Source organism: Coffea arabica, chromosome 1e, assembly GCF_036785885.1.
Source record: "Coffea arabica cultivar ET-39 chromosome 1e, Coffea Arabica ET-39 HiFi, whole genome shotgun sequence".
In the NCBI taxonomy this organism is placed as follows: Eukaryota; Viridiplantae; Streptophyta; class Magnoliopsida; order Gentianales; family Rubiaceae; genus Coffea; species Coffea arabica.
Window position 1 is genome coordinate 49,551,468 of NC_092311.1, and position 25,497 is coordinate 49,576,964.

The 25,497-nt window shown below is 37.8% G+C and overlaps 3 protein-coding genes and 1 long non-coding RNA gene across 5 annotated transcripts; 3 read left to right on the forward strand and 1 right to left on the reverse strand.

Annotated features, from left to right (window-relative positions):
* Window positions 1-2,114: 2,114 nt before the first annotated feature.
* LOC113711102 (inositol 3-kinase) lies at window positions 2,115-7,297 on the forward strand. Its single transcript, XM_027234263.2, has 2 exons — window positions 2,115-3,416; window positions 6,747-7,297. Exons 1-2 carry the CDS (start codon window positions 2,577-2,579, stop codon window positions 6,876-6,878), a joined length of 972 nt encoding a protein of 323 aa, XP_027090064.1. The 5' UTR covers window positions 2,115-2,576; the 3' UTR covers window positions 6,879-7,297.
* A 1,290-nt stretch (window positions 7,298-8,587) lies between these two features.
* On the forward strand, window positions 8,588-17,093 carry LOC113711111 (SMR domain-containing protein At5g58720). Of its 2 annotated transcripts, XR_011819790.1 has the most exons (12): window positions 8,588-9,649; window positions 9,985-10,010; window positions 10,792-10,905; window positions 11,729-11,814; window positions 13,600-13,829; window positions 14,470-14,546; window positions 14,656-14,712; window positions 15,604-15,671; window positions 15,754-15,860; window positions 16,003-16,073; window positions 16,393-16,559; window positions 16,637-17,093. XR_011819790.1 is itself a non-coding variant. In XM_027234275.2 (11 exons), exons 1-11 carry the CDS (start codon window positions 9,082-9,084, stop codon window positions 16,760-16,762), a joined length of 1,530 nt encoding a protein of 509 aa, XP_027090076.1. In that variant the 5' UTR covers window positions 8,589-9,081; the 3' UTR covers window positions 16,763-17,093. The 2 variants fall into 2 exon arrangements, 1 of the variants encoding a protein (XP_027090076.1); XM_027234275.2 differs by lacking the exon at window positions 16,393-16,559 and having other exon boundaries at window positions 8,589-9,649.
* Window positions 17,094-19,103: 2,010 nt separating this feature from the next.
* LOC113711125 (uncharacterized) lies at window positions 19,104-22,134 on the forward strand. The gene is made up of 2 exons (XR_003453097.2): window positions 19,104-19,998; window positions 20,299-22,134. It is a non-coding gene; the product is annotated as an uncharacterized lncRNA (long non-coding RNA).
* A 704-nt stretch (window positions 22,135-22,838) lies between these two features.
* LOC113711153 (peptidyl-prolyl cis-trans isomerase CYP19-4-like) lies at window positions 22,839-25,125 on the reverse strand. Its single transcript, XM_027234339.2, has 7 exons — window positions 24,871-25,125; window positions 24,228-24,306; window positions 23,980-24,027; window positions 23,855-23,878; window positions 23,436-23,618; window positions 23,259-23,334; window positions 22,839-23,148 (listed from the first exon to the last, which is right to left on the reverse strand). The coding sequence occupies exons 1-7, from the start codon at window positions 24,946-24,948 to the stop codon at window positions 23,010-23,012; spliced, it is 627 nt and encodes a 208-aa protein (XP_027090140.1). The 5' UTR covers window positions 24,949-25,125; the 3' UTR covers window positions 22,839-23,009.
* Between the last annotated feature and the right edge of the window lie 372 nt (window positions 25,126-25,497).

The following is a 25,497-nucleotide window of genomic DNA, read 5'->3' on the forward strand; positions in this document are numbered from 1 at the left end:
GTATGCTGTTTGGCTGTTGATGCTTTCATTTCACGGATAAAATAGCTTTTTGGTAAGATTAAACTGATAAAATAAAAGGCGCATGTGGATTCAACCGATCAAAAATAGCTTTTCACTTGCCTTGTTAATAGTAGAGTAAGCAATTCTTGGGTGATCTAACATCAAACTTGATTTAGTTCCAGCGGTGCTAATCATGATTCAACTGATTTTATTACTAATTTTTTTAACATTATTATTTTTTTTTTCAGTTATTGTGTGTTCGGTGACATCTACCCTGCGGGCTGTGAATTTGCAACCTTAAGAACGTAACCTGTGGATTGGATCTACTCCAACAGCAAGTTCGAAACATCCGGAAAGCGGAAGTTATAATAGAACCCAAAGAGAAGGACCTGATTTCAGCCCAATAAGACTCGCTTTGAAAGTGTGAAATGGGCGGAGGAGCTTCTGGTTTGGTGAAGAAAATGGGGTGGGCATAAAGTTTGCCAAATTTCTCACATTTGACAGATTTTCTTTGTTTGCAGCTCAAGTGCCAATTTTCTTCAATTTCCCACTACAAATCAAATCATCCAGTGTTGGGCACGAAGCTAATGAGCTGTTGCTTTGAGTAAATAAAGTCAATTGATCAATCTTTGTACCAAGGAAATTCATGCTATATTTGATGTGAAGTGTTTGAAAAACTAGGTCTTTTATTTATTACATAAAGAGTGGAACCAATTCCTGTAAAGCTATCAATACATCTTTTCTTAAATGATACATACCATTGCACGATACACATATTTTACAACTTTCAATTGCCCTTTGTGTCGATCGCTATAAAGACATATAGATGCATCTTCATTCGCATTCATCGTATATTTCACTTTTGCAATTTACAGATCCATCTCCAACAATAAGAGTTTCTCATCTTTGATTCCTTTACATCCCAACACTACCACCTCCTCTTGTTTGTATTCCCTATATCGCTAATGGTTATCTAGCACACCACCTCTCTTCGTCGATCTTATCGCTCAAGATCGTCGATCTACCATTGATATCACTTGAGCATGAACGCTCTCATCATCTATTTATAAATATAATCGGCGGTGATAGATACATATAACATCTTTGCCCTTCTTGCTATTGTACTCCCACTATTTTTTTCCCGGGTCATTCATCTGCTTCCCTTATCACCTTGTCTTTGTTTTTCTTTCTCATTGATCTCCAATTTTGTATGTGCACTAAAAATTTTTGTTTTGAATACTAAAATTTCAGATTGAAGACAGCCCCAAGTTGATGTCCTTCAAAATTGGGGTTTTTTCTTTTTCGCTTAATTACAAGTTACATATAGTTTGGAGTAGAAAATATCTAGCAGCAATAAAAATGGATTACCCTCAAATATTTCATTTGACTCTTGTGGCTTAGATGCTAGATGGCGGAAGGCACATATCCTTGTTTATGCGAGTCCATGGATTTGGAGAAAGAGAGTTTCCAATTGTGTCTCAATCAACCACCAAGCCCTTGGGCTGGTGGCCACCACCAAGCTGCTTGGTGGGGTGGGAGGCAAGGGTTCATGTGGCTTGCTTCCCACCACCAATATGCCATTCTTGTGGCTTGCTTCAAATCCAGATGGGTGCGTCGTGCACCCGTTTGGTTCGGTGGTGGTTCTGTCCCCATCGGTCCCCTGAGCCTCCCTCTAGATAGAGTAGGAGTAGGAGTAGGGTTGATAATTGACAAAAAAAAAAAAAAAAAAAAAAAATTTGTGTCTCAATCACCGGCCCAGAGCCAATGCCTTTTAAATAGGAACAGATTCTTGTAGCATCGAAAATATTAAACACAAAGTACTACAAAAACTACAGCATCAGCCATTTTGGTAGATTATTTGTTGTTTGCCTTTTCGGACGACAACCAGTGTACCGTCAGAACACGTATAAAAGGACTCAGCTACAACAACCAGACTCCCGTCAGAATACGTACAAAAGGACTCAGCTAGCTGTATCTGCATGCTGTTTTCCATTTCAGGAATAGTGGAATACTACCATCAGAACTCCCAAAAAAAAAAAAATAGCGCTCTCCACCATGACTAGTGCAGAATCAAGGCAGTGATGAAGATTGAAGAATCGCTTTCCTGAGGTTCGCACTTCAATGCATCAGCGGCCTTTGTTCCTCCTTTCTCGTCTCCCTTCCCACTTCTGCTTCTGGCCTTCTCCCTATTCCTTTCCCATTCTGAAAGCACATATTCCCCCCCAATTTGCCCGCAGCTTCATTCGCCATCAAAACTCATGCCTCTGATACCACCGAAACATCTCTCTTTAACTGGCCGCCGCCAGTTTCTTTCTTGACATCACCATTCAGTATTCACACGAGGGGGGAAAAAAGAAAAAGAAAAAAACAATACTAACCCCCAATTTGTCACCATCTCTGTTTTAGCCAATTTAATGGCCAAATCTTCAACTTAGCTCAAATCTTGATCCTACTTAACCTAATGGTTCCAATTCCCGCCTTTCAAAGCCATCACCTTCACCTCCCCAGCTTTATTTTAAAAAATTCTCAAAGTCACTCCGTTTCCGATATTTTCAACCTTCCTCACCCCACCCGCCATGGTTACACAAAGCCAAGACCCAAAATGCCTGGTCGTTGGCAATTACTGCCACGACGTTCTCATTAAAGACGACGCTGTATTAGCTGAATCTCTCGGCGGCGCCGTCTCCTTCATCTCCGCCACCCTCGATGGCCTCTCCGTCCCCTCCCATTGCGTCGCTAAGGTGGGCTCCGACTTCGCCTACCCGGTCGATCACCAACCCCTTCTAATCCCTTCTTCCAAGACCACTCTTTTCCGTGCCCATTTCTCCTCCAAAATCAGTCGCCAGGATCGGGTCTTGAAACGGGTCCATGCATGCGACTCGATTTCCTCTTCGGATCTCTCGTTCAACTCCAAATTCGATTTCGGGTTGGCTGTCGGAGTTGCGGGAGAGATTTTGCCCGAAACTTTAGAGAAAATGATTGACTTGTGCGGCTTAGTTCTGGTCGATATTCAAGCTTTGATTCGGGAATTTGATGCGGTGGACGGAACACTAAGGCTTGTTGAATTGAAACAAACTGATTTTTTCCGGTTATTGCCGAAAATCGGGGTCTTAAAGGCATCGGCGGAGGAGGCGCCGTACGTGGATGTGGAGGAAGTGAGGAAATGGTGTTGTGTGTTGGTGACTAATGGGAAAGATGGGTGTACTGTCTACTGGAAGGATGGGGACCTGCAGATTGCGCCTTTTCCGGCAATTCAAGTTGATCCAACAGGTGCTGGTGACAGCTTTTTAGGAGGGTTTGTAGCTGGGCTTGTTCACGGTTTGGCTGTTCCTGATGCTGCATTGTTGGGGAACTATTTTGGGTCACTGACTGTTGCCCAAATGGGGCTTCCAGAATTCGATTCTAGATTGTTGGAGGTTGGTTCCGTTCCTGAAATGATGTTTTTTAAACTTAAGAATTTTGTCAATTGCGAATTAGTTCATTTAATTTGTCTGCCCTGATGTTTACTGTTCATACATGTCGCAGTCTGTTTTTCTATAATTGGCTGTTTTTGATAAGGTGAACGAAAATGTAATTTTAGGGTGATGGTATACTTGAATTGAGGCTTTTAGTTCACTTTTGTGCCTAATGCAAGCAAGCAGAAAGCAGTAGACTCCGTTCTTCATTCAGAAGTTTGATTCTTCTGGTGATGCTACGGGAAATTGAGCCTCTGGTGTCTCTTCTTAGTTGATCATTGAAGTTGTACTATCGAGCACAATTACTTGGTTTTATGCAGTTTGTTTTGTGTGATTAGTGGTCTAGAAAATTTTGCTGCACATTTCAAGTTGTATATTAGTGTCATACTGATACTTACCTATATGTTAAAGCATTAAGATGCCAATGGAATGTGACCTATTTTTCCATTGCAAATAGCTGGGTTTTGGCAGTGCAGAGTGAAGTTTGAGCGAGTTTTATTATTTGGACTTGATTCTGCATCTTTTCTGGAGTATCATCTTAGATAGAATGATCTACTCATTCAATAGAGCAACCGCGCTCCTTTTGAGAACTTCTCTCTGTTTTTGAAGGAGTAGAAGTTTGTTTACTCGTTTATAATGTTAGTAACTTTCAAATGACACTCATGCAGAGCATTTTGAGTGCAAGCGTGTGAACATACACTGGAAAGCAATGTTACTTTGGAAGCATACATTGTTGCTGATGTTATATTAAGTGAGATTGGTTTAGTTAATTGGTCAATTGCTTCTTCAAGCTTTCTTGATTAAAAAAGAAATGTTATTATGAGATAGAAGAATGTAGAAGCACGACGACTTTCAATCAGAGACATGCACAAGTAACTACCTTTAGAAGTGCTTCCACACATGCACTCTAGAATTCTTCTTCTTAGCTGAGGGTTTTTGTACATGAAGTATTCAGAAAGTGTTTGATAAAACTAGATATTACAGACCAAATGCAAACCATCCCTTCATATATTTTATTCACCAATTGATGGTATCAATTTAAGAACTTCTTGCACATAACATTTTCATCTCCAATGTGCAAAGCTTTCAAAACATTTACTCATTTAAAAAGAATAACATATCATTTTAATGGAATAACATCGGTGTCTTAGTAGTACCAAAGAATTCAACTCATTTGCTGAAATAGGATAACTAAATTCATTAAAAGAAATATTCTGGCTAATCTTTTATTGTTGAATAGCATATGAATATTTGTTAGTAAACAATAGAAAAAATGAAACACTGCAGGAAGCAAATACCTTATATGAGCTGAACTTAAGAAATTAAAAATTAATATTGTTTCCTCAATGTCATTGTAGTAACTGAAGATTAAATTTTATGCAGACAGTCCAAGCATGCCAGTCTATGGATATGGCTTCTACTCCATGGCTTCATAGATTTCTCCTTTTTTCATGCCCTGACCACTTAGTATAGCACCCACTTCATTTTAACAGTTTCTTGTTTCGACTCTTTCTGGTTCTCTCGCTTTTGTTTAACTTTAATAAATGGCCAAAAAAAGAGCGTGATAAATTTTTTTAATAAATGCCATCTTCTTACTTCCAAAAAGGCTGTTAAAAGCATGGCAAAAATGGTAAGAGAATTTAACCAAAATGAACCTAATATCAAGTTTCTATTCCTGGAGGCCATGAATTCAATACAGACTTAATATAACTCAATTTCTGCTCTAAATCAAAAGAAAGGATCCCAGATCTGAATTTGCGCACCACTATCTACTGCAACATTGATAATTTGTCGTGTACAACATATCTCAAGATAAGCATACTATTTAGGAATCGATACTCTATATGGTAACTTTGACAAGCTTGTTTACAAATTTGTACTCTTAATCTGTGTTTCCTTTTTGTCTTTAACAAGATGGTTAATCATATTTTTTTTAAGAAAAAATGGTACTGCCCAGCCCAAAAACATTTTAACAAAGCGCCATATAGTGGAATTCTAAATAGTTTAGCGATAACCGAATGAGTACAAAAATGAAGCTATTGCACTATCAAATTGGATAGAGAAAATGGAGCAAGCAGTGAAGTTTGAGTGAATTCAATTCTACACCTTTCATGGAATATCATAAATAACATTGCTCCTCGCTAAGCCGTCTAGCGAGGGAACTTCTTCTCTCTGTCTTGCATTCGTTTAATATTTTGTAATAATGATAACTTAAATGACATAGTAGTTGTGCCTTTGGATTTAATTGACATAGTAGTTATAGTCTGAACAGCAAACTGAGTGACTTGATTGTAGTCCACTAGGCTGTGCTTTCTGTTCTTGCAATACGAGTGAACTTTTCGTTCACCTTCTTTCTTTTAAGATGATAAAGGTCTTCTACTTGAAGTTATGCTGGTGTTGAATTAGCTTATCATAAAATATTATTAAAGCATACTGCTTGAGCCTTTGGATTTTAGTGTGGAGCATTCTTAGCGCAATTAGGTGAAGTTCTCTCGTTTACTTTCTTTCTTGTAAGATAGTAGAGTTCTAGTTGAAGTTATGCCAGCGCCACATTAACTTCTTAAATGTGAAGGTTTGCACTTTTATGCCTGCGATGCACTTTCTAACTGCTATTTTCATTGAAACAAATGCATGACCATAAGGCTACTTTCCCTTGTATCATGGCAAACAAGTTTCCTCTATAACTTCTTGTCCATTTAATTGAAGCCTTCATTTTTAGCTAGATGTCTCCACTATGCTCTATCTAGGGGGTTGACATGTATCCTTTAAAACCACGATGTTCTTCTATTTGGTCAAAAATTTAAATTATTTGATTTTTATAAATCTTGCCAATTGGTATTACGTGGTGCTCTCGTTATCATGGTGATAGATAAAATGGCGGGCTTTGCTATTGATGCTGTTCTTTTGGTATACTGCTGCATATACCTCTGGAGTGGAATTTTTAAGGCCACCGACGCTGTTTAGCATTCAAATGTGTTACGTCATTGAATATATGGATTTTAGTGTCAACATTTCGAAATGCAGAATTCTGTTTGCAATTGCAAATGTATTTTTGACTGGCTTGTCCTGGTTTGGATTGACTTGTTGGGGATTGGTCTGCCACTACTATGCCTGATCATTGCACGAAGGATAATGGCTCTCTTTATTGTTTTATATGAAAACTTATCGCTGTCCACAATTAGCTTTAGCAGGACTTTTTGAGAATCTCTGATGATTTATTGCCATTTCTGCATTGAGGATGTTCCAACTTTCTGCAATGACTCTATCTTAGATCATTCTTTATACTTGCAGCGAGTCAAGGATGAGGTGGAGAGGAGAAGGCTGCAGTGTCTTGGCTGCCACATGGGTCAAGACGATGGGCTGAACTTTGTAAAGCCACTAGATCATGAAGAGTTCCATACCGTACTTAGTAAAGCCAAATAAGTTCCATACCGTACTTAGTGCAGCCACATGGGTCAAGACAATGGGCTGAAGTTTGTAAAGCCACTAGATCATGAAGAGTTCCATACCGTACTTAGTGCAGCGACGATACAAGTTCCGCTAATGCTGTGAAAGATAGCAGTTGAAGTTTGCCTGATTCTCTTGTGGCAGACTAGCAGTAGGGCAGCAATGCACCAGCACTCCAATGTTTAGCAGAAAGCGTTACTTGTTATGTTTATGAAAAACCAGTTAGGTCTGCTGACGGTTGACCATTACAAAATTGTCATGTTGCCTTCTCCGAAGTTTAATACTCTTGTGCTTGGAAAGAGATTTCTTGAAAATTTGGATAGAAAATTGTTGTTGTAATGAACAGATATCAAGCATGAACTTGCATAGTTAATTCTAGCATAATTTACAGGGAATTGGAGATCGTGCTTATTACTTTTTAGTTGTTTTTTAGTGTGCCTGTATTGCTGCATTAATCTTTACTTTCACCTTCTTGTGAATCCTCCAAAGATAAGGTGGCATCTACTGCGTTATGGTGAAAAGCATCCCATTGTGGTGTAAAGCTTCCCAGTATCTGGTACAGGATGATAAGCGACAGCAAACTGCAGAGAAGAACTAAAAAGATCCTCAATATACTACTATCTTGTAGACTGCAAGTACAATCGGAAAAGAAATGGAATTGATGAAAGTAAGATTAACACAAATGCAAGCAAACACCAATTCCTCTCCCGGCATATGACTTAAACGAGGGATGCTTCTGCAATTTGATATCCACATTTTGACATTCATCAGGTGAATGCAAGTTGACGATATATTGGACTAAAAGCCCACTTCTAGCGGTTTATAAGCTGCCCGAGAGCCCATACCATATGAACTTGAAAGAACATTTTTTGGTTTTTTTCGTTCAAGGGGGAAAAGAAGGGATTCAGCAGTCAAACTTGCCATCTAATTTAGATTTTAGGACTTAAAAGTAAATAAAATTACTAGGAAAAATGGAAAACACGTCAAAAGCGTAGCAGATCAGCCCGTAAGTGGCAAGAGAAGCGGAACTATGGCCCAAGTTCAACTTTCAATCCACTAAATCTGAAATCAAAGAAACAAATTTAATAACTCAATTCAATTCAACGCTTAAATTTAATAGATTTAAATATTAATACTTTAGACACAATTGGTAATAAAAAATAGAGCATCTATTGGTGAAATTTAATTAATTCATTTATCACTGATATACATTCAAATGTATCGGACTTGGGATGTGTTTGATAAAACTAGAATGTGAAAATTAAAATCTGTTAAATTATTGAATTATTAAGTACTAATTTGATACGTATAGTACATTAAGTGGATAAGTGAATAGCTTGTTACTTATGTTTTGGAGCAAGTTTTGCTTAGAAATTTCAATGACACTTAATTTACAAGAATATTCTATATTTGATTATCAAACGTATTTAGATATATTAAAATCTAAATTCATTAAATTTAAGTATTAATTGAATTAACAAATAATCATAGTATTTAACAATTTAGTAATTTAAACTCATGATTTAATAATACCAATTTAAGTACTTGTTGGATATTGGAATTTCAGGAGGATCTGAGAGTCCAAAGAGTGGCCAAAAAAAAAAAAAGAAAAAAGAAAACATTGGTAAGGTAACCAACTATTCTCGGCAATCCTTGGTTAGAAACTTAGAATAGAGCAGATATAAGCTGTTAAAAAAAAAAAAAACTATTCCCGGCAGTCCTCGGCCCCGCCACACCCCATTTCCCACGCCTCCCACGCCCTCCTTGGTATCCTCCAGGAATCAAGAGGGAATAGGATTCTCAAAATGACGGCTACAGTAAATTTCGAAAACTACCCACCTTTCACATCTCTAATTTGTCGGTCCCCATTTTCTCCCTTCTTCTCCAACGTGTTCATTGTCCCCGTTCAATCCTTGATGTCTAATCCTTCTCAAACACCTTGATTTTCAGGAAAAAAAATCATTTTTACCTTCTGTTATGCCAATCGCTAGGGTTTATTTGACCTATACGTTCTGTCCTCCAAAACCCTCTAGCTCTATTTCCTCCCGGTTGAATCAAATTTAGCCACTGATCAATCTCCTTCTTTGTCCTTCTTGTTGTTGTACATGTAAATACGGTACTAATATTATAATTAGAGATCTGTATGGTGGATTTTCTTTCCCTTTTTTTTTCGTGAAAAATGAGGAAGAAGAAGAGATCGCGTGCTTACAAGAAAGGTGGCGGTGGGGTTTGCAACGCTGCTCCTCCGCCTCAGAGCAACCAAGCTGAAGAAGAAGAAAAGCACAAGGTTGTAGAAAGTCTGGTGGAGGCTTTTGGTACAATTTCTGTCGAAGAAGCTGAAGCGGCTTATAACGAAGCCAAGGGGGATGTCAACAAGGCGGCGGAGATTTTAGGGGATTTGTATGTGAAGGAGAGTCCGACCGAGGATCAAAGCACTTCTTGCTCTAGCTCCAGTGGAAATTTTGCATCTACCTCGTCGGGCTCGTCGTCTGCTTCCGAGGTGTTTGCTGAGGCTAATGTTGTCTGTCCAAACGGGGTTAGGAATCAGAAAGGTAGGCAGAAAAAGGTTGTGGCAGCTGCTGGGATCGTTTCAACGGTGCTGGGAAAGGATTATGTGGGGTCGGTTACAAAGAAAAGTTCCTCAAAATCGAAGGGAAGTTGGAATAAGGAGGACGTGGAGCAGTTTTTGCTCTCGATGCTTGGGGAGGACTGTGAATTGGGCATGCCTGTAGTCAGCGATGTGCTCTGTAAGTTCTTAATTTTCATTTTTCTTGTAAATTTTGGTTATGGAACTGAGCTACTCTGGGGGGATTGTTTTTGGGTCTAAATACATATGTAGTAGAGCTGTAAATTTCATAGGAAGCAGACTAGGAAAGTATCCTGCGACTACATCAAGATAATTTTATATTTAGCATTGCTAGCCAAAAATGAGCTGAGGAATGCTTTTGTAATGCCTATATCAGTATGTGAGGATGCTTGGAATATCATGCTATGAAGTTATTGATATATAATAGGTGCTATTGCACATTCTTGAGTTAAAGTTTAGTGGACTGTTACATGACTGACAGTTGGGCTTTGGCAGGTGGGTGTGGGTATGATGTCGAGAAGGTGAGCAGTCTTACTTTAGTTCTTTCTAAAGGTTGTTGAATTTACAGTTTGTTCTTTTTGTCCCTCTAAAAGATCTTATTTGGTGCACTGTCTGATTCTAGATACAGTACTTACTTTCTTATGAGAAAGCGATGGTATTTAGTGGTTAGATGAATTTGTACTTTTGCTTGGGTCTCATCTAGGTACTTAGAATGAATTGTGTAGGATGAAGTCACCTCCCAAACTTGTGGAAGTTTTGTAACAGTGTCAGACTAAAAGTTCGTTACATCTTCAGCCACAAGTTTTGTAAGATTTCATGAGTGATTAACTTCTAATACTGGTATTCCATTGACAACCTCAAGATTTCACAACACTTCAATCTCGTATTTTAAAACTGACTAAAGTATTTGGGGTGAAAGTTAGTTCAATGATTTTCTTGATTGAGAAGACGGCACCTTGAATAACAGTGCTGTATTTTTGAATCTCTGCATTTTTTATGCCAATGAATTGTCAAACCTGTTGGGTACTAAGAACATTTTGTTACCTGGAGGTATTCATTGAATTCTTAGATTTTTTATTCTCATTCTATTTCTGGTTATGGTTGGTTCAGGGATTTTGGTTTATCTAGTAACCTATTGATTATGTCCCTGATGTCTGGTTGGTAACTGTAATAGCTATTTTGATCTGTTCTCACTGTCTTTCACATTTAGGTTGCACTATGGTTTAGTGGCTTTTATTTTTTATGCTCTTGGAGAGAAACAATTGCTTTTGGTTACTATTATTTTTTCTTTACCCTTTTCAGGCTCTAAATATTTTGCTTGAATTATCTTCCTCTTTGGGTGAGCAAACCCACATTGGCAACGCTAATGCTAACATCAGAGAAGATGCTTGTTCTAATCTTGAAGGAAACAGCAGTGTAAGTTGGGTATTTGGCGTGTCATTATTATATTGGGTTGTTATTTCCTTGTTTGTTTGACAACCGTGATGTTTTCTTGCTGAACTTTGATTCAGTTGCAGAAAAATAGTAGATTCTAAATCCTTTGACTTTCACTATGTATGCGCATCTTGCATGTAGGCTTTGGCCTGGAATTGGAAATTATTGTGTGAATTGAGCTTCTGAAGCAAATATTAAGAATTGCTGGAAATTAACAATGGATTCAGTTTTATGTGTCAGTTCATAAGAACTTTTAGCAAGGATCCTGACGACTCATGCTGGCTAAATGGTACTTTGATGCTCAAGTATAGGCATGCCATCTATTCGTATTGTAGGGTATTGAAGGGGTTAAAACATTATTTCCCTTTAATCCATACTTGCTGAACATTCTTTTCCCCTTGACTTTTCCCCTTTTTACTTTCTGGTGGTCTTCTTTTTTTTTTTGGGGGGGGTGGGGGGTGGGGTGTGTGTGTTTGAGAGAAGTTACTCTGTTAATCCTCATTTTTTCCCCTCATTCAATTCTATGATAGAGGAACAAGTACACTATTTCTAAGTTTTCTTTTGAGTTTTAATGGCACAATGATCTCTGTACTTCAAGACTATCTGTATTTGCTTGAATGTGCAGAAAATTGAGACCTTAAATCACAATCTGTGGATTGGTACTTTAAATGTATTACAAACTTCAGACAAGCACGCTTGTCCATGTAGAGGTCTTTATGATTTTCCTTCTGCTTGTATGATATTAAAGTTTCTGTTCTGGTTCTTAAGTTCTAAATGCTTTTTTTTCCTATTTTCCCCTCGGCAGGTTACGGATAGGACGTCTGACTCAACTTCTTATTCATCTGAAAGCGACTTTCCAGAAAATGCGGTGTGTACAGAACATATTGGCAGGTAAGTCATTCCCATCATTGGGTCACAGTTTTTTTTAGTGGTTCCTCTCCCGGTTGAATGGTTTTACCTGGTTTTTCCTCAGCATTCCATTTTCCCATCGGGATGAATTACTAATAGGGTTTCTAGAGTTCTAAATGTTTGTGATCCTGGTCCTCAAGCATTATTTCATTACTTACCCCAAATAAAAAAGGCATTTGCTTCATTACAAATGAACCATAAGCTTTTTCCAAATTGCAATAAATAAAGTGTGTTTTTGATCTATGTTACCTGGACTCGCCAGTTAGCCCCGGCACACACCTGTGCGACACGACACGACATGGGGGTGGGCGCAGATACGTGTCGGATCCGGTCAGAAATATTTGGGTGCTTTGACTGCTTCAGATTAGGCTTCACAGAAAATTGTTGTTCATCCATGGATACTTTGATCCTCAAGTGCTGGGCCATCACCTGAAAATGGCAGCAGTGGTGGTGGATCTATGGATGGCAACTGGTCTCCTAATACACCAGTACCAATAGGAGATTTTGGAGGGGTTTAATCACATGATCAGGAGGTTCACTGATGAAAGATGAAAGGTGATTAGATGCTACAGAGTGGATGATGAAGAAAGCTCTTCAAAAGCAAATGGAGAGGATGAGAATGGTTTGCAATTGCAAACAAGTCTTGGGAGTTAGAGTCACTGTTTGATTCAACCTGGTGGACGGAAATAACAAGGAGTAGAAAATAGAATTTTTTTAAAGTGACATTCTGGTGACCTTTTAGAGGTTACCATTGCCGTCATTGGATAAATAATATGTCCATATTTTCTGTTTTACTAGTTGGTCACCGGAAGCTGGTCCCTTTTAAGTGAGTTTAGCAATTCACCATACCCCATTTCATCCTTTAAAAGATTTGATTGTATAAAATAACACTTTATATGGTAGGTCAATTTCCAAGATTTAATTATCCATCCAACCTTTAGTTTTGAGTTTGCTGAAGCATGGAAGAAGCTAACAATTAAGATGCGCGCTTTTCTTTTCTTTCTTAATTTTGATTTGCTATATTAAATCCAACAATTGAATGTTAATGAGCCTTCCAAATGTGTTTGATTAAATGACTAGTCACTACTCTTAAATTTGCTAAACTTAGTGCTGTGTCTGCGTACTTGTGTCCAAGTCTCTAGACGTGTCCCCGTATCCTAGATTTAGAGTCCAACAAATCTGACACCTAGATATGTGCCCATATCCGACACCCGTACGTGAGTCCAAGCAACATTGTTTTTGATATTTCTTTGAACACAAACACAAAGAAGGGAGAAGAGTGGACCGCAAAAATGCCAGAGTTGTGTGCACCGGGTGTCTGATATGGTGAGCTTATGGAAGTGTGTCTGGAGTAGAATAGTCTAACACCTGATCTTTCATGTTCCTTTTGTATGAAGGTCTTCTTTGTTCCCCAGAGGTGGCTAAACATGGACTTTGAATTGAATAGAGAATGGAGATGTCTTAGGAAGGAATTAAAGAAGTTGATGGTATTTGTATTCAAGCTACAAAGCACATTATTTTCAAGAGACTCCCAGAAGGTGGATGTGGAAAGGAGATTTGAGAAAAGAGGTTAGCTGGGATGTCTCATTGTGCAAGCATAACGGACCCACTGAGAGCGAGTGGGGTGTCCTGTATATTCTTTTCCTAGTAGATAGATGATAATACTTTTAATTGACATTTGAATTTTACTTGGTCTGTTTTTCATGATATAATGAATTTTTTTTCCATATATCATTCAGGAGTTCACCACTTGATGTTATGTTTCAGGAGTCATTTCCAAGTTCTTGCTGGTATTGACAATCATTCTTCAAAAAGTCCTGCGCATATGGAGTCAGACCTCTCTCAACAGGTTTTGGAATCCCTGTTTAATATGCCGACTCCCAAGAGTGCTGAACGTGAGCCTAACACTATGAACTGGAGGAACATTGTTAAAAAAATGACATCTTTGGGACAGGGTCCTCATCCAGGAGATGGTGCATCAGTGCGGAATTCCCTTGGTATGTGTATTTTCTAATAATGGGCTGATAATCCTGGTTGCATTCACTCTGTGTTTGCAAGTTAACTTCAAAACTGCTATTAATACCATCAATTATTGAATTTTCCACTTTATTTTGCCATTTGCTTGGTATGATTTTCTTCTGTGGTTTTCATGTGTATTTAATTTTCCTAGGAAGCACATGTATTTGTAAATGGTATGCTACTCTTTAGGTATGATTCACTTGGTATACTGAACATACTTCTTTAGACAACAGGTTTCTTAAGACCATTTTGATACATATAGGTGATTCATTTACAAGAAATATGTTCCAAGAATGTGCATTTCTGCCAAGACCTACTGTTGACATATTTCCTATTAATATAGCATCTGCATGTTGCAGCAACTTGGGGAAGAATGTGAACTTCTGATGTAAAATCTTGGGATTGTCTTGCTTGCACATCCCTCAACCTTCTCATGTCTTTGCACTTTATAGGCATGAGTACTTTTAATGATGACCAATTGTCTATTGTTTCCTTGTAGACGTCGGTTTTTTTTGTCTATGCAAGCAGAGAGAGAGAGAGAGAGAGAAGGAGAGAGCTTTCTTCCTGTTCAATCAATTATGTTTTGAACTACTACATATGACGTCTCTCTAATTGTAGCTAAAGGAGATGACTATCAGGTCTTCAGACAATCTGCAAAGCAGCACTGGGAGTCGATGAAGTTTTGCTATCAAAAGGTATCTGATGCTTTCTTCTTTTTGGAGTTTTTTGAGTATCTTACTATGGTATGTTTTTTATTTTGTAATCGTGAACCTATATAAGCTTGACCTGTGCAGTTTTCTGTAGGCTGCAAGTGCATTTTCTAATGGAGAACGAGATTATGCAGCTGTTCTGTCTGAGAAGGTGTGTATCTAGTAGATGATATCTGTGCTCTTTCATATGTATATTTCAGTAGAAAACTTGTTCAAGTTAGACGTGAACAAATATCAGATTAAGTTGTACTGTCAACTTATTACCATAGTCTGGCAATGTAGAGAATGTCCATTGAGATGATGCACATATCTTTTATGATTATTACTGTTGTTTCTCCTTTTAACTTTTGATCCTTCATGATATGCTGGTTTGCTTGTGCTGTTAATGAGTGACATAGGCCGAAGCTTCCAAGTTTACTGTGTTTTACTTATGTTTATACTTTCCTTTTGAATTTCTTTTGGGTGACATGTATAAAAGTCTTGACCAAGCTATCTTCTGTAAAAAAACTGAAGCAACCTATAAAGTTTAATCAAATGTAATAAGAAACTATGTTCATTTTTGAACTTGGTTCTTAGGTATAAAACTTTGTTTTTGTCGTTGATAGAATGTGAAATATAGGTGGATGGTAATTTGCTAGTTATAGAAAATTGCAGTTTTAGCTGCTTTAAATTTGGATTGTTTTGGAATGTACTCCACTTAATTTCTGGTTTGGCTGGAAATTAATTTGGGCATCAATAGTTGCTTTTTTGGAAGGGTAAAAAACTTCTGTATGCTTCGTTTATGCCTCTCATACTCTACCTTCAATGTTAGACTATTTTACTAAACTTTGTGATGCTATCAAGAGCAACCTACATAAGGAAAACTCTGTAAGGTAGCATGAAGTAGACGTGCAAATAGAATATGAATGGTGCTTATGTCAATGGTGCCTAGTTTAATGTCAAAATAAGTATTCTAAGCTGCTAGTAAACCTCAATCAGAGTTTGCTATTTCATATTTCCACGAGTATGGATGAAATGTTTGACCATACCTGCTCTGGTTCAGGGGAGGACACACAGTAAGATGGCTCGGGAGGCAGAAGAAAAGGCTAGCCAGGATATCTTCCAAGCAAGGTTTGCCTGTTGGATAAATTACTCTAGTTTCAGCATCTGTGCTCTATGATAATTGTCTAACTGAGCTGTATCTGTGCTGCAGAAACAAGGGCATAGAGAATATGATAACGATTGATTTGCATGGGCAACATGTCAAAGAAGCGACGAGGCTTTTAAAACTTCATCTTCTTTTTGGGGCATATGTGCGCTGTAAGCTTCTGTAAAATGTCTCATTTATAAATCAGAAAAGTTCCCCTAGACTCTCTCTTAACATGTTCACAAGTCTCTGGGATTTCTTGTGTCAGAGCAATTGAATAGTGTTCTGTTATGTTCTTGTTTCCCTGTGCTGTAGCTGTGCGGTCACTCAGGGTTATCACTGGATGTGGAAGGCACGGGGTAGGGAAATCACAGCTGAAACAGTCGGTATGGGTCAGCAACCTTGCTCTGCTTTCGTACTAGAATTTGGAAAAAATGTTGAAAGAAAATGTTGGACACACACTAATATTAGCACTAATGTTAGCACTAAACTCCGATATAGTATCTAGTAAAGTGTGCTTCCTTTATTATAGACTAAGGACTAATGGGTTCCAGCACAGCCAACCTACATTTGGAATTTCGATTTTCATATGTTGTATAATTGGGTAAAGTTTAACTGCTCATGGATGGAGTTCTTACTTCTCGGACACAGATGTGTTAATCAGCTTGAAAGTTGTAGCCTGTTCACTGCAGCTGATTTTTGCAGGAAGGTTGATGAAGTGATATTGATCTAACATGCCAGAAGTCTGTCTGTTAGCATTTCTTAAGTGGACGGATTTCTTAAACTTGTGTTTGTGATCATTGCTTGAAAGGAGAGATAATAGACCATCTCTGGATACGTGTGGAAAGGAACTGAGAAGATTCAGATATCATGCATGTTACTCAAATATTGAATACTTTTTTCCTAAATGCTTTGGTCATGCCATAATTTTACCTTTTCATATGTACAGGTCATTAATCTTTTGAAGAGGGAAGGTATTGAATGGAGTGAAGAAAATAGTGGAACACTGCTCATCAGCAGGCTTGATCAGCGGACACAGTTTAGCTTTCTAGATTCTGACAATGAGGGCGAGTAATCTTCCTGCAGTTTGGTTGCGCATTTTTAGAATTGTAGCAAAAGCATGGTTAATTAGATTGTTAATAGTGAGTACTATTTAGCTTTTGCTGTTAATTCTTGTGAGTACTAATTCTACAGATGACATCTAGAAGCTAGTTTAGATTCAGACTTATGTTTACATCCAACTTTAGATTGCGGAAGTTCGAGCCAGAACAGATTAACAGCATATCCTAGCCTATGCTGTGAGCTTGAACTTTAATGTACATTATGCTTTGTGTCTTTTGTATCGAATTCGTGTCGGCATGTTTAGCGACATTATATATATATCAATCATGTTGTAGATTATGTAACTTGTGAAGTGCAAACTGATGGTGTAGTTGGAACTTAGAAGAGAAAAGGTCTTTTTAACTCTTCTTTCCCTCTTTTTGAGAACCGCTTTTTTTACTTTTCTTTGGGCATCTCCTGTCACTTTTCAAAGCGGCAAAGACGACTCCAACAAGGAAAGAGCAATTGTTTGGGTGGATAAGTCCTGGCGCCTTCAAAAGTGGCAACTTTTGAAGGTTGCTCGGATCTAGGTTTATTTGTTGAAATTCTTACTTTCGTAAGAAAATGTCAGGAAGGAAAGAACAATTGTTTGTTAACTTTACGTTATTCCATACCTTCGGCAGATAAGGTCTGAGGGGTGTCTGTCAAACAATCATGCAATAAAAATAGTGGTATTTGTGCAGTCAGTGTTAAAGTTTCTTTGCGCTGTTGGTCCCTATTTAAATTTAATTTTTTTTTGCATATATGTTAGTGTGAGAAAAATTAATTTTGATGAGTTTTTCTTGTCAAAATAACACTTTCTAAAAAATATTGTCAATGTGATTCAGTTTTAAATTTTATTTCCATAATGAAGATGTTGTTATTACCTATTTGTTCTTATTGCTGTGTTGGATAACAAGAAAGGAATGTTTTAATCTAATCTATAGTTTTCTAACATGAACTGAAAATTTAAATTTTTTTTTTGTTACAGAGGCAGAAGAAGATTGCATAGCTTTGACAATTTCTATATAATTATTTAAAATAAATACTATCATTATTGACCTTGCTATTATTGGTATTTGCATTTTTTTTGAAATGTATTAAAATTATTGCATATATTTTTTTAAAAAAATAGATTTGAAAAGCACAAAAATTGCAACAAAATGGCAATAAAAATTGTGAGCAATAACAAGAAAAGTTACAAAATTTTCAAAGCTATCACATTTGTCTATGTTATCTTTCCTACTTCTTGAAAATAACTTTTACAAAAAGTAATCAAGCTGAAATTTTAAAGTTTTCTCTTGCAAACAAAAACTACCATATTATTATATAAGTAATTAACAAGTATAAAAGGCAAATGTCATCCCAGACATGAATTTATGTTGTTATGTAATTTTCTTCCGAGACATTTTATCAAACATACGGTATGAGAAATCATTTGTTAAACAATTAGTATTCAAAACTTTTTGTTGGTGACCGTAGAAATGTTCCAAAAACTGCACAATAGAAAAGGCAAGAGAATAATTTTCATTTACCTTGAAATTATAGATTCAAGAAGAATATTTTCATCCACTGAAACAATATCAAGGGTGATACCAAAGTTTTAGATACTCTTAATATAAATATTGGCTTCTCAAAATTACGTTTAACAAGGAAAAGATAAAGAAAGGAAAAAACCAGGGAAGGTTTAAAAAAAAGAATAGAAGAAGATATTAGATAGAAAAGAGAAATGGAGCGTGCATCTATCTGACATATGTGTAACTTATGCGGTAAAAAAAGGATCATAAAAGTAATAAATTTTAAAATTAGATTACTTGGGGTATATGTCTTGGAAGAAGAGTTATTTTGACAATAAACACTAATTTTGATAGCATATAACATTAATAAAAGTATAAATTACAGTTACCTCCCTCAAAGTTTGGTCAAATTAGCAAACAAATTCTCAAGTTTGATCAAATTACAAAGAGACCTTTCAAAATCAGAAGCATATAACAATTACATCTCCACTGCGATACAACTAACATCGACCCTCTAATTGTTAACGACTTCAGCAAAAATCTATTGACATAAAATGGGAACCATCGGACAAAGAATCTATGAACTATCACAGCCTCTCATAGTTGCAAATAGTAACAGTGCATAAAAAAATTATAAAAAAAAAAAGAAAAGAAAAGTAGGTTCCCCCAACCCAAAGGTCCCAAACAGTCAAAGGAATAGAATAAATCCACCTTGGCTGCCAGCTTGGTTCAGTCTTCATTATACAATTGGCGACCACTTATGTCCATCCACGTCATCATCATACCACTTCTAAATATCTCCTTGCCAAGTTGGTGGAAGATATTTTTGATCCATCGCCCAATGACAAAGTCCGGATCCATAAAGCGCTCCAAAAGCAAAACTCGTTAGACCTCACATGCCTGTGGGGAACCACCTCAACTTTACCAATCATCAAGCCTATCATCACCACCTTTCAACGGTCCATGATCATCCTTCGGTATTCCGCCTGCTGTCACCGTAATCTTTACTTCCAGTTAAAAGAGTCGGTTAAAGTACTATTTTTTTTTTCCAGATGCCACCACCGCCTCCATTTCCCTCTCCCTATAAATTAAAACCACTTCATTTGCACCTTTTCCTATTATTACTATTAGTATTATGTTGTTGCAGGGAAGTGACTGAGAAGAACTGAGTCGTGAAAGGCCGTGGACTCGACCGGAGCATGGAGGACACCTCAAAATCCCTAAAAAAACATTACCAACTCTCTCGAGCTGCCAAGCGCCGCTTCGGACGCAGAGGCAGAGTAGGCGAGAAGAAAAGCGGCGACAAACACGACGAGGATGACGGTGAGAACGAGGATGAGGAGGACGAGGGCTGTGATGTGCAGGCGTGGGAGACATTGAGCAAGAGCTTTAACGACGTGCAATCTGTTTTGGATCATAATCGAGTTTTGATCAAGCAAGTCAACGAAAATCACCAGTCTAAAGTTGCAGATAATTTGGTTAAAAATGTTGCCCTAATTCAGGAGATTAACGGTAATATTTCTAAAGTCATGGGGATTTACTCTGATCTCTCTGTCAATTTCTCCAGCATCGTTCAACAGCGACAAGCTCTATCCAAGAGTAGTGGCGATACCAGCAACAGCAGTAGCAATAGCTAACCGCCAGCCGGGGGACTCTCCGAGAAACTATCAGATTTGATCAAAGTCATCGGTGGTGGATCCTTCAAGAAATTTCAGTAATCTCCGATGCCTCTTTTATACCTCTGGTGAATTAATAAGCATTTTCTAGAGCTCACTTGTCAAACCTATGCTTATGCTGTCTCGTCTTTTATTGGTTGAGTCGCTTGGTTGACTCACGCTTGTCTTTGTGTTTTGAGTCGTTTGGTATGGATTGGATAAGTTTTAAGGTGTCGTTCAGTCGGTCACTGACTGTACTAGTTATTGATTTTGTGATATGGTGGCGATGGAACTGATGGTTAATGTGATGCTTATGTCTGTTCTTTTTCTGGTTTTATGTTTTCTGGTGTGACATTAAGGAACGATTAGTCGCTGAGCTGCAGGGATGCTTATTGACTGTGCAAAGACATGATTAAGGTATTTATGTTTTAATTTGGTTGATATTGTTTTCCTGCAGCTGGTTCCTAGAATTGACTTGGCGCGCAATTGTTTTAGTTAGCGGCTATGTTTGTTTAGGATTGACTGCTGTTAACGCCAAATACTCTGCCTGTGTTATTCTCATGTTGTCCCGTCCCCATCTGTAAGAGGAAGCCTGATATTTGGCTCCCTTCTCATCTCCCGGAACTCCCCCTCCCTTCCTAGAGCAGTCTCATACATGATACACCGCAAAAGCTTTGAAAATGGATGAAACTACCCAAAGAGAAAGCATTTCCAGTAAGATATGACCACAAAGAGAACAAATATTGATGCCACTGTTAAATTTGTTGCGAACGTCATCCTCTTCCCTTGCCATTGCCACTATTACCCTCCTCAGCTGCCATTAAATACTAATGATTCACCACTAGTAGAAGGCAATTGGATGAAATTGAAAAGACTCTGCAATTGGTGATGAGTAGGAGGTTTACTGTTGTATAGCATCTTCTACTTACTCTTTTGTGCTTGGCCAATCAACCCCTGGGGTTCATGAAGGTTAGCCCCGGCATGACTACTATAATCGTGTTACAGATTATGCTCCCAAATTCTACCACTTTGAGTCCCTTGAAAAAGTTCATTTTACTGGGGAGGCTGTACATCTGTCAAACATGGTGGTTAGGATCTCAGTTTGAGACGGGGGATCTAGCAATAGTAGTGGGAAAGTAAAGATAGAAAGCTTCTTGTGGAGGGGTTATTAGTGCTGGGAAAACAGAAAGCGGAACAGTTAACAAGGGGATTCTCAATGGTCTAGCTAAAATTATTTGGGGATCACGATGACTCTGAACTCCTCTTTGGACGTTTAGCAGAAGGATCCACAATTACATGTATCTTTCTGATTGTTCCACATCATTAGCTTCAAGACCATATTTCCTGCCATTACTTGGTTTTCTTTTGACTGTTCATCAGGGAATAGCTTGGCCTGATTCTGAAAGAATATGCAGAACTTTTTGTGGTTGACAATCATTTTAGCAGGTTATTGTGTCTTCTGTAATTTCTTGTACTGAAAAACTTGTAGCTATTATCAGTCAAGTGCCTATAAGGAGAGGGCTTCTTGATATTTATCATACTAACTTCTCCTAGAATTAACTGGATTCTAGCCACTATTGCTGGATATCCAAGCAGCCATATGCCAAGGAAATTATCTTGCTGCGCTTTGCTTTTGTGATAGTAACAAAGCTGCGGGGATCAGGACAGTATGAGGTCTACTTAGTGCGATTGGGGATGAGGTTTCTCTTTGGTGTTATCACTTGATCTGCTTCCTGACGACACCGTTGGAGAGTTTATGTTAACAAGACACGCATATATCAGACTTGATCGTATGGTTCATTTGAAGGTGAGCTTCTTCTCAGTTAGTGCGATGTTTTCTGAAATAATGTCCTTACTATTCTATAATCTGATACGTTACCGATTTGAGCCGCTTGTTCTGTTACGGAGGCTGGAGAAGACCTTTGTTGTTGCATCGCAAAATATTAGACTCGTAAAGACTGAAGCTAAGTTCGACCTAGTGTGATATAGGGAAGAATTTTGTTTATTTTTCTCTTAGTGACATTTACATACACGTTTTAGCCGTTGGATTTTATGCCTCTTGTAATTGGATAACTGCATTGCCCCGTCCGACATTTTGTTCAATTTTCATGTCTTTAGCTAGAAGGATGGTCAATGTTGAGGTTTCAAATTGTTGGCTGTTACAGCATCGTGCTATTTAATCTCGATTACGTACACGTCTAATTGAGCTCGGCATTTCTACATTCCTGATTCCACCTTGATCGCATCCGACATCTCCTGGGTGGTGGTGACTGATCTTTGACTAACAAAAATGACGAGAAAAGTATGATAAACAAATGCCATTTTTGTTCCAAACTTCAAAGAACGGTATACAAAATGAGAGGAGCCATTCTCGGCCAATTCCTTAAGTTGGAAAAGATGGTCATAAAGCAATTTGATTACTGAATCCCAGTACTCGTACCAGGTTCTATTAAGTGATTTATTTCTCTCTGATTTTTCTTAAAGATTAAAAAAAAAAGTGTTCACGCCTCTAAATTTCAGAGTTAGAAACGCCACAGGCCTAACAGAGCAAGTTAGGAATGGTAATCAAGTGTCAAGAGTGATGCGTCCAAATTCAGGTTTTTGTGAAAATTATGGATCCTGTGGCGAGGTGTTAGCATTTAAAACCCAATGCCATCTCTTGCGACCTATACAGTAGACAAATTCAAATACTGTACTCAGTGGTAGATTAGATTTCGACTCTTTTCCCAGGCAGAGTAGACGACAATAGGACTTCAATATTGTAAAATTTGCAAATAATTGAGTACATCAAATTCTGTCCAATCTTAGTCTACTTCTTTATTTGAGTCAATTCTACCCAACATTATTCTACTCCTGCAATTTAACAAGTTAAATATAACTTTAGAACAACGACTGCTCGTTCAAGAAAACAAAAAGATAATGCTTCAAAGAGCTCCACAATAAAAAGTTATGAAGTTTGAAACCGTCACAAGAAACGAGGGTCTACTAATACAGAATCATGCAACTGCAACTGAGCCATTCAAACCCAAACAGTTAGCAGAACAAAAAAAGACACCTAAGCAGAAGTTCATCATAATGGGAGTTCACCACTGTCGGCAATTTTAACTTCGCTTTTTGGCGTTCCATTCTGCCTGCCTTCAGCTTCAATCGCATAAACTACATCCATGCCAGAGAGGACCTTACCAAAGACTACATGCCGACCATCCAACCTGTAAGCAGGATAAGTTGTGCAACATTGAACCGACAAAGAACAGAAAAGGCCCACTTATTTGACTATTAAAGATTAAAAGCACAATGGCATAAGATGCATGAAAATTACCAGCTAGTTGTGACAGTTGTTATGAAGAACTGTGAACCATTGGTGTCAGGACCAGCATTAGCCATTGACATCAGGCCTGGAAATTAGATAAGAGTGAAATCAATCTACATCATGCTGGGGAATCATTGAACTTTCAAAACTTCTGTGTAAACCAGTCCCTTGAAAAAATAAAATTACCTGGTCCGGTATGCTTAATTTTGAAATTTTCATCAGCAAATTTCTCTCCATAAATTGACTCCCCACCCCTACCATCTCCAAGGGTGAAGTCACCACCTTGAATCATGAAGTTGGGGATGATTCTATGGAATTTGCTTCCTTTGTAATGGAGAGGCTTCCCGCTCTTTCCAGTACCTTTCTCCCCTGAAAATAAAATCCTACCCGTAAATCATGTGCTTAATTGAGTTACAAACCAATCTTGTGCTGCGGCCAAATCATTGATGAGATACATATCCTAGACTGGTATAATTATCAAGTTAACCACTAAATCGACCAGAATTCACCAGAATGAATCAATAAATCATTTGAAGACACAATGGATTAAGCATTCACAGAGTTGGTGAATAATTTTTGAGAAGGAAGCAGATTATAGAATGTACCTGTGCACAATGCTCTGAAATTTTCTGCCAACCAAAATAAATGTGTTTGAGAAAGAAAAAAAAATCAGGAAATAGAACGTTTTGATGAGATCACCCATTTTTTATCTTATATCACACCATCATACCTGCTGTCTTAGGAACTGCTTTGCCAAAGAGACCCATCACCACCCGCCCTGAACACGAATGACAAAGATCATTTTTCAAGTCTAAAATTTAAAAAAGAAATAGGCGATAATCTATAAAATTAGCAGCTCCAGTGGTTCACTTCATACTCAGGCCTATTCTTAGTAAAACTCGCAGCATTAGATTTAGATATAAGATCTGTATGCAAGTACAACTGATAAGAGCATGAAAAGGAAGACCAAGAGCATACCAGCAGGTCTTCCATCAATCTCGACATCGAAGTAAACTTTGTGAGTCACTTCTTTCAAGTCATTGTCTGATTTTTTAGCCTGCGTGTGTAATTATGTAGTAAAATATAAGTAGTCGAACATCAAGTATCGAACAAATTGCAAACTTTAAATGTTTCTTAAGAATTATAAAATTCCATGAATTAGTTATCTCGGACGATACTCAGTAACTCCATTAAATCGGGAAAAAGCAATTCAATAGTTAAATAATATCTTCATTTTTCCTTCGGCCAACTTCACGATTTTGTTAAACAACCAATCCACAAACACGATAGCCATATCGGTAGAATCTATTACTACTATTACTACTAAATTCTATTAGTTGCGGGCAATTATCCACATAGATCGTTAAAAATCGAAATCCTGGAGAGTACTATAAGTTCCTCATCCAGGTCAATCATTTTATAATACTAATTAAATTCTCCATCATGCAAAAAGCCAAAAATGAGGATCACCTAAAACGTCGGGACAAAATATTGGAATTGGTTTTATGCTCTATTCAACAACTAAAATTGCAGTTGAAATCAATCCGATAAAGACAGATCGAAACTTTGATTCAGAATTAGTGTATTATAATATATCGATGATGAGGATGACGAAAATAACCTGAGCAACGGCTGTCAGTCCGAGGATGAGTAGACTGCAAAAGAGTACTGTGAGAGTTTGCGAGCTCGATCTGGCCATATCCTTCTGCCGAAGTTGTGTTCCTCAACTTTTTCGGGTACCCACTCGGAGAAGGAAGGGTATATGACCCGGGGGGTTTTGTGGAGGCCACCAATAGAACAGCGACACGTAACGTATTGAGGTGTTGCTGATCAATGCTATTGGTTAGAGGTTTGTGGGGGTTCTTTGGAGTAGAATTTTGGACTTGATGGACTAATAAGACTGGAACGTGAAGGCCCAAAGAAAAGGACGAGAAAGTCCAGAATCTCTACGGCAGCAAGAATAACTAAGGCGTGATTTTAGTTCCTTCAAATGTCTTCACGCTTTAGTTGGAATGGCTCTCCATCTATCTGCAATGAACTATGTGTGTGTGTGTGTGTGTGTGTGTGTGTGTTTTTTTTTTCCGGAGCAGTATCACTGACATTGTAACTTAATTAAAATATAGGAATAAAGAAGTACAAAATGATGGATTTAGAAAAATATTAGTGGCTAAAAATAATCTATAAATTTGAGTTTCACTATCCTTTTTTTTTTTTTTTTTTTTTTGGTTTGGCTGGTGACAGGATCAAA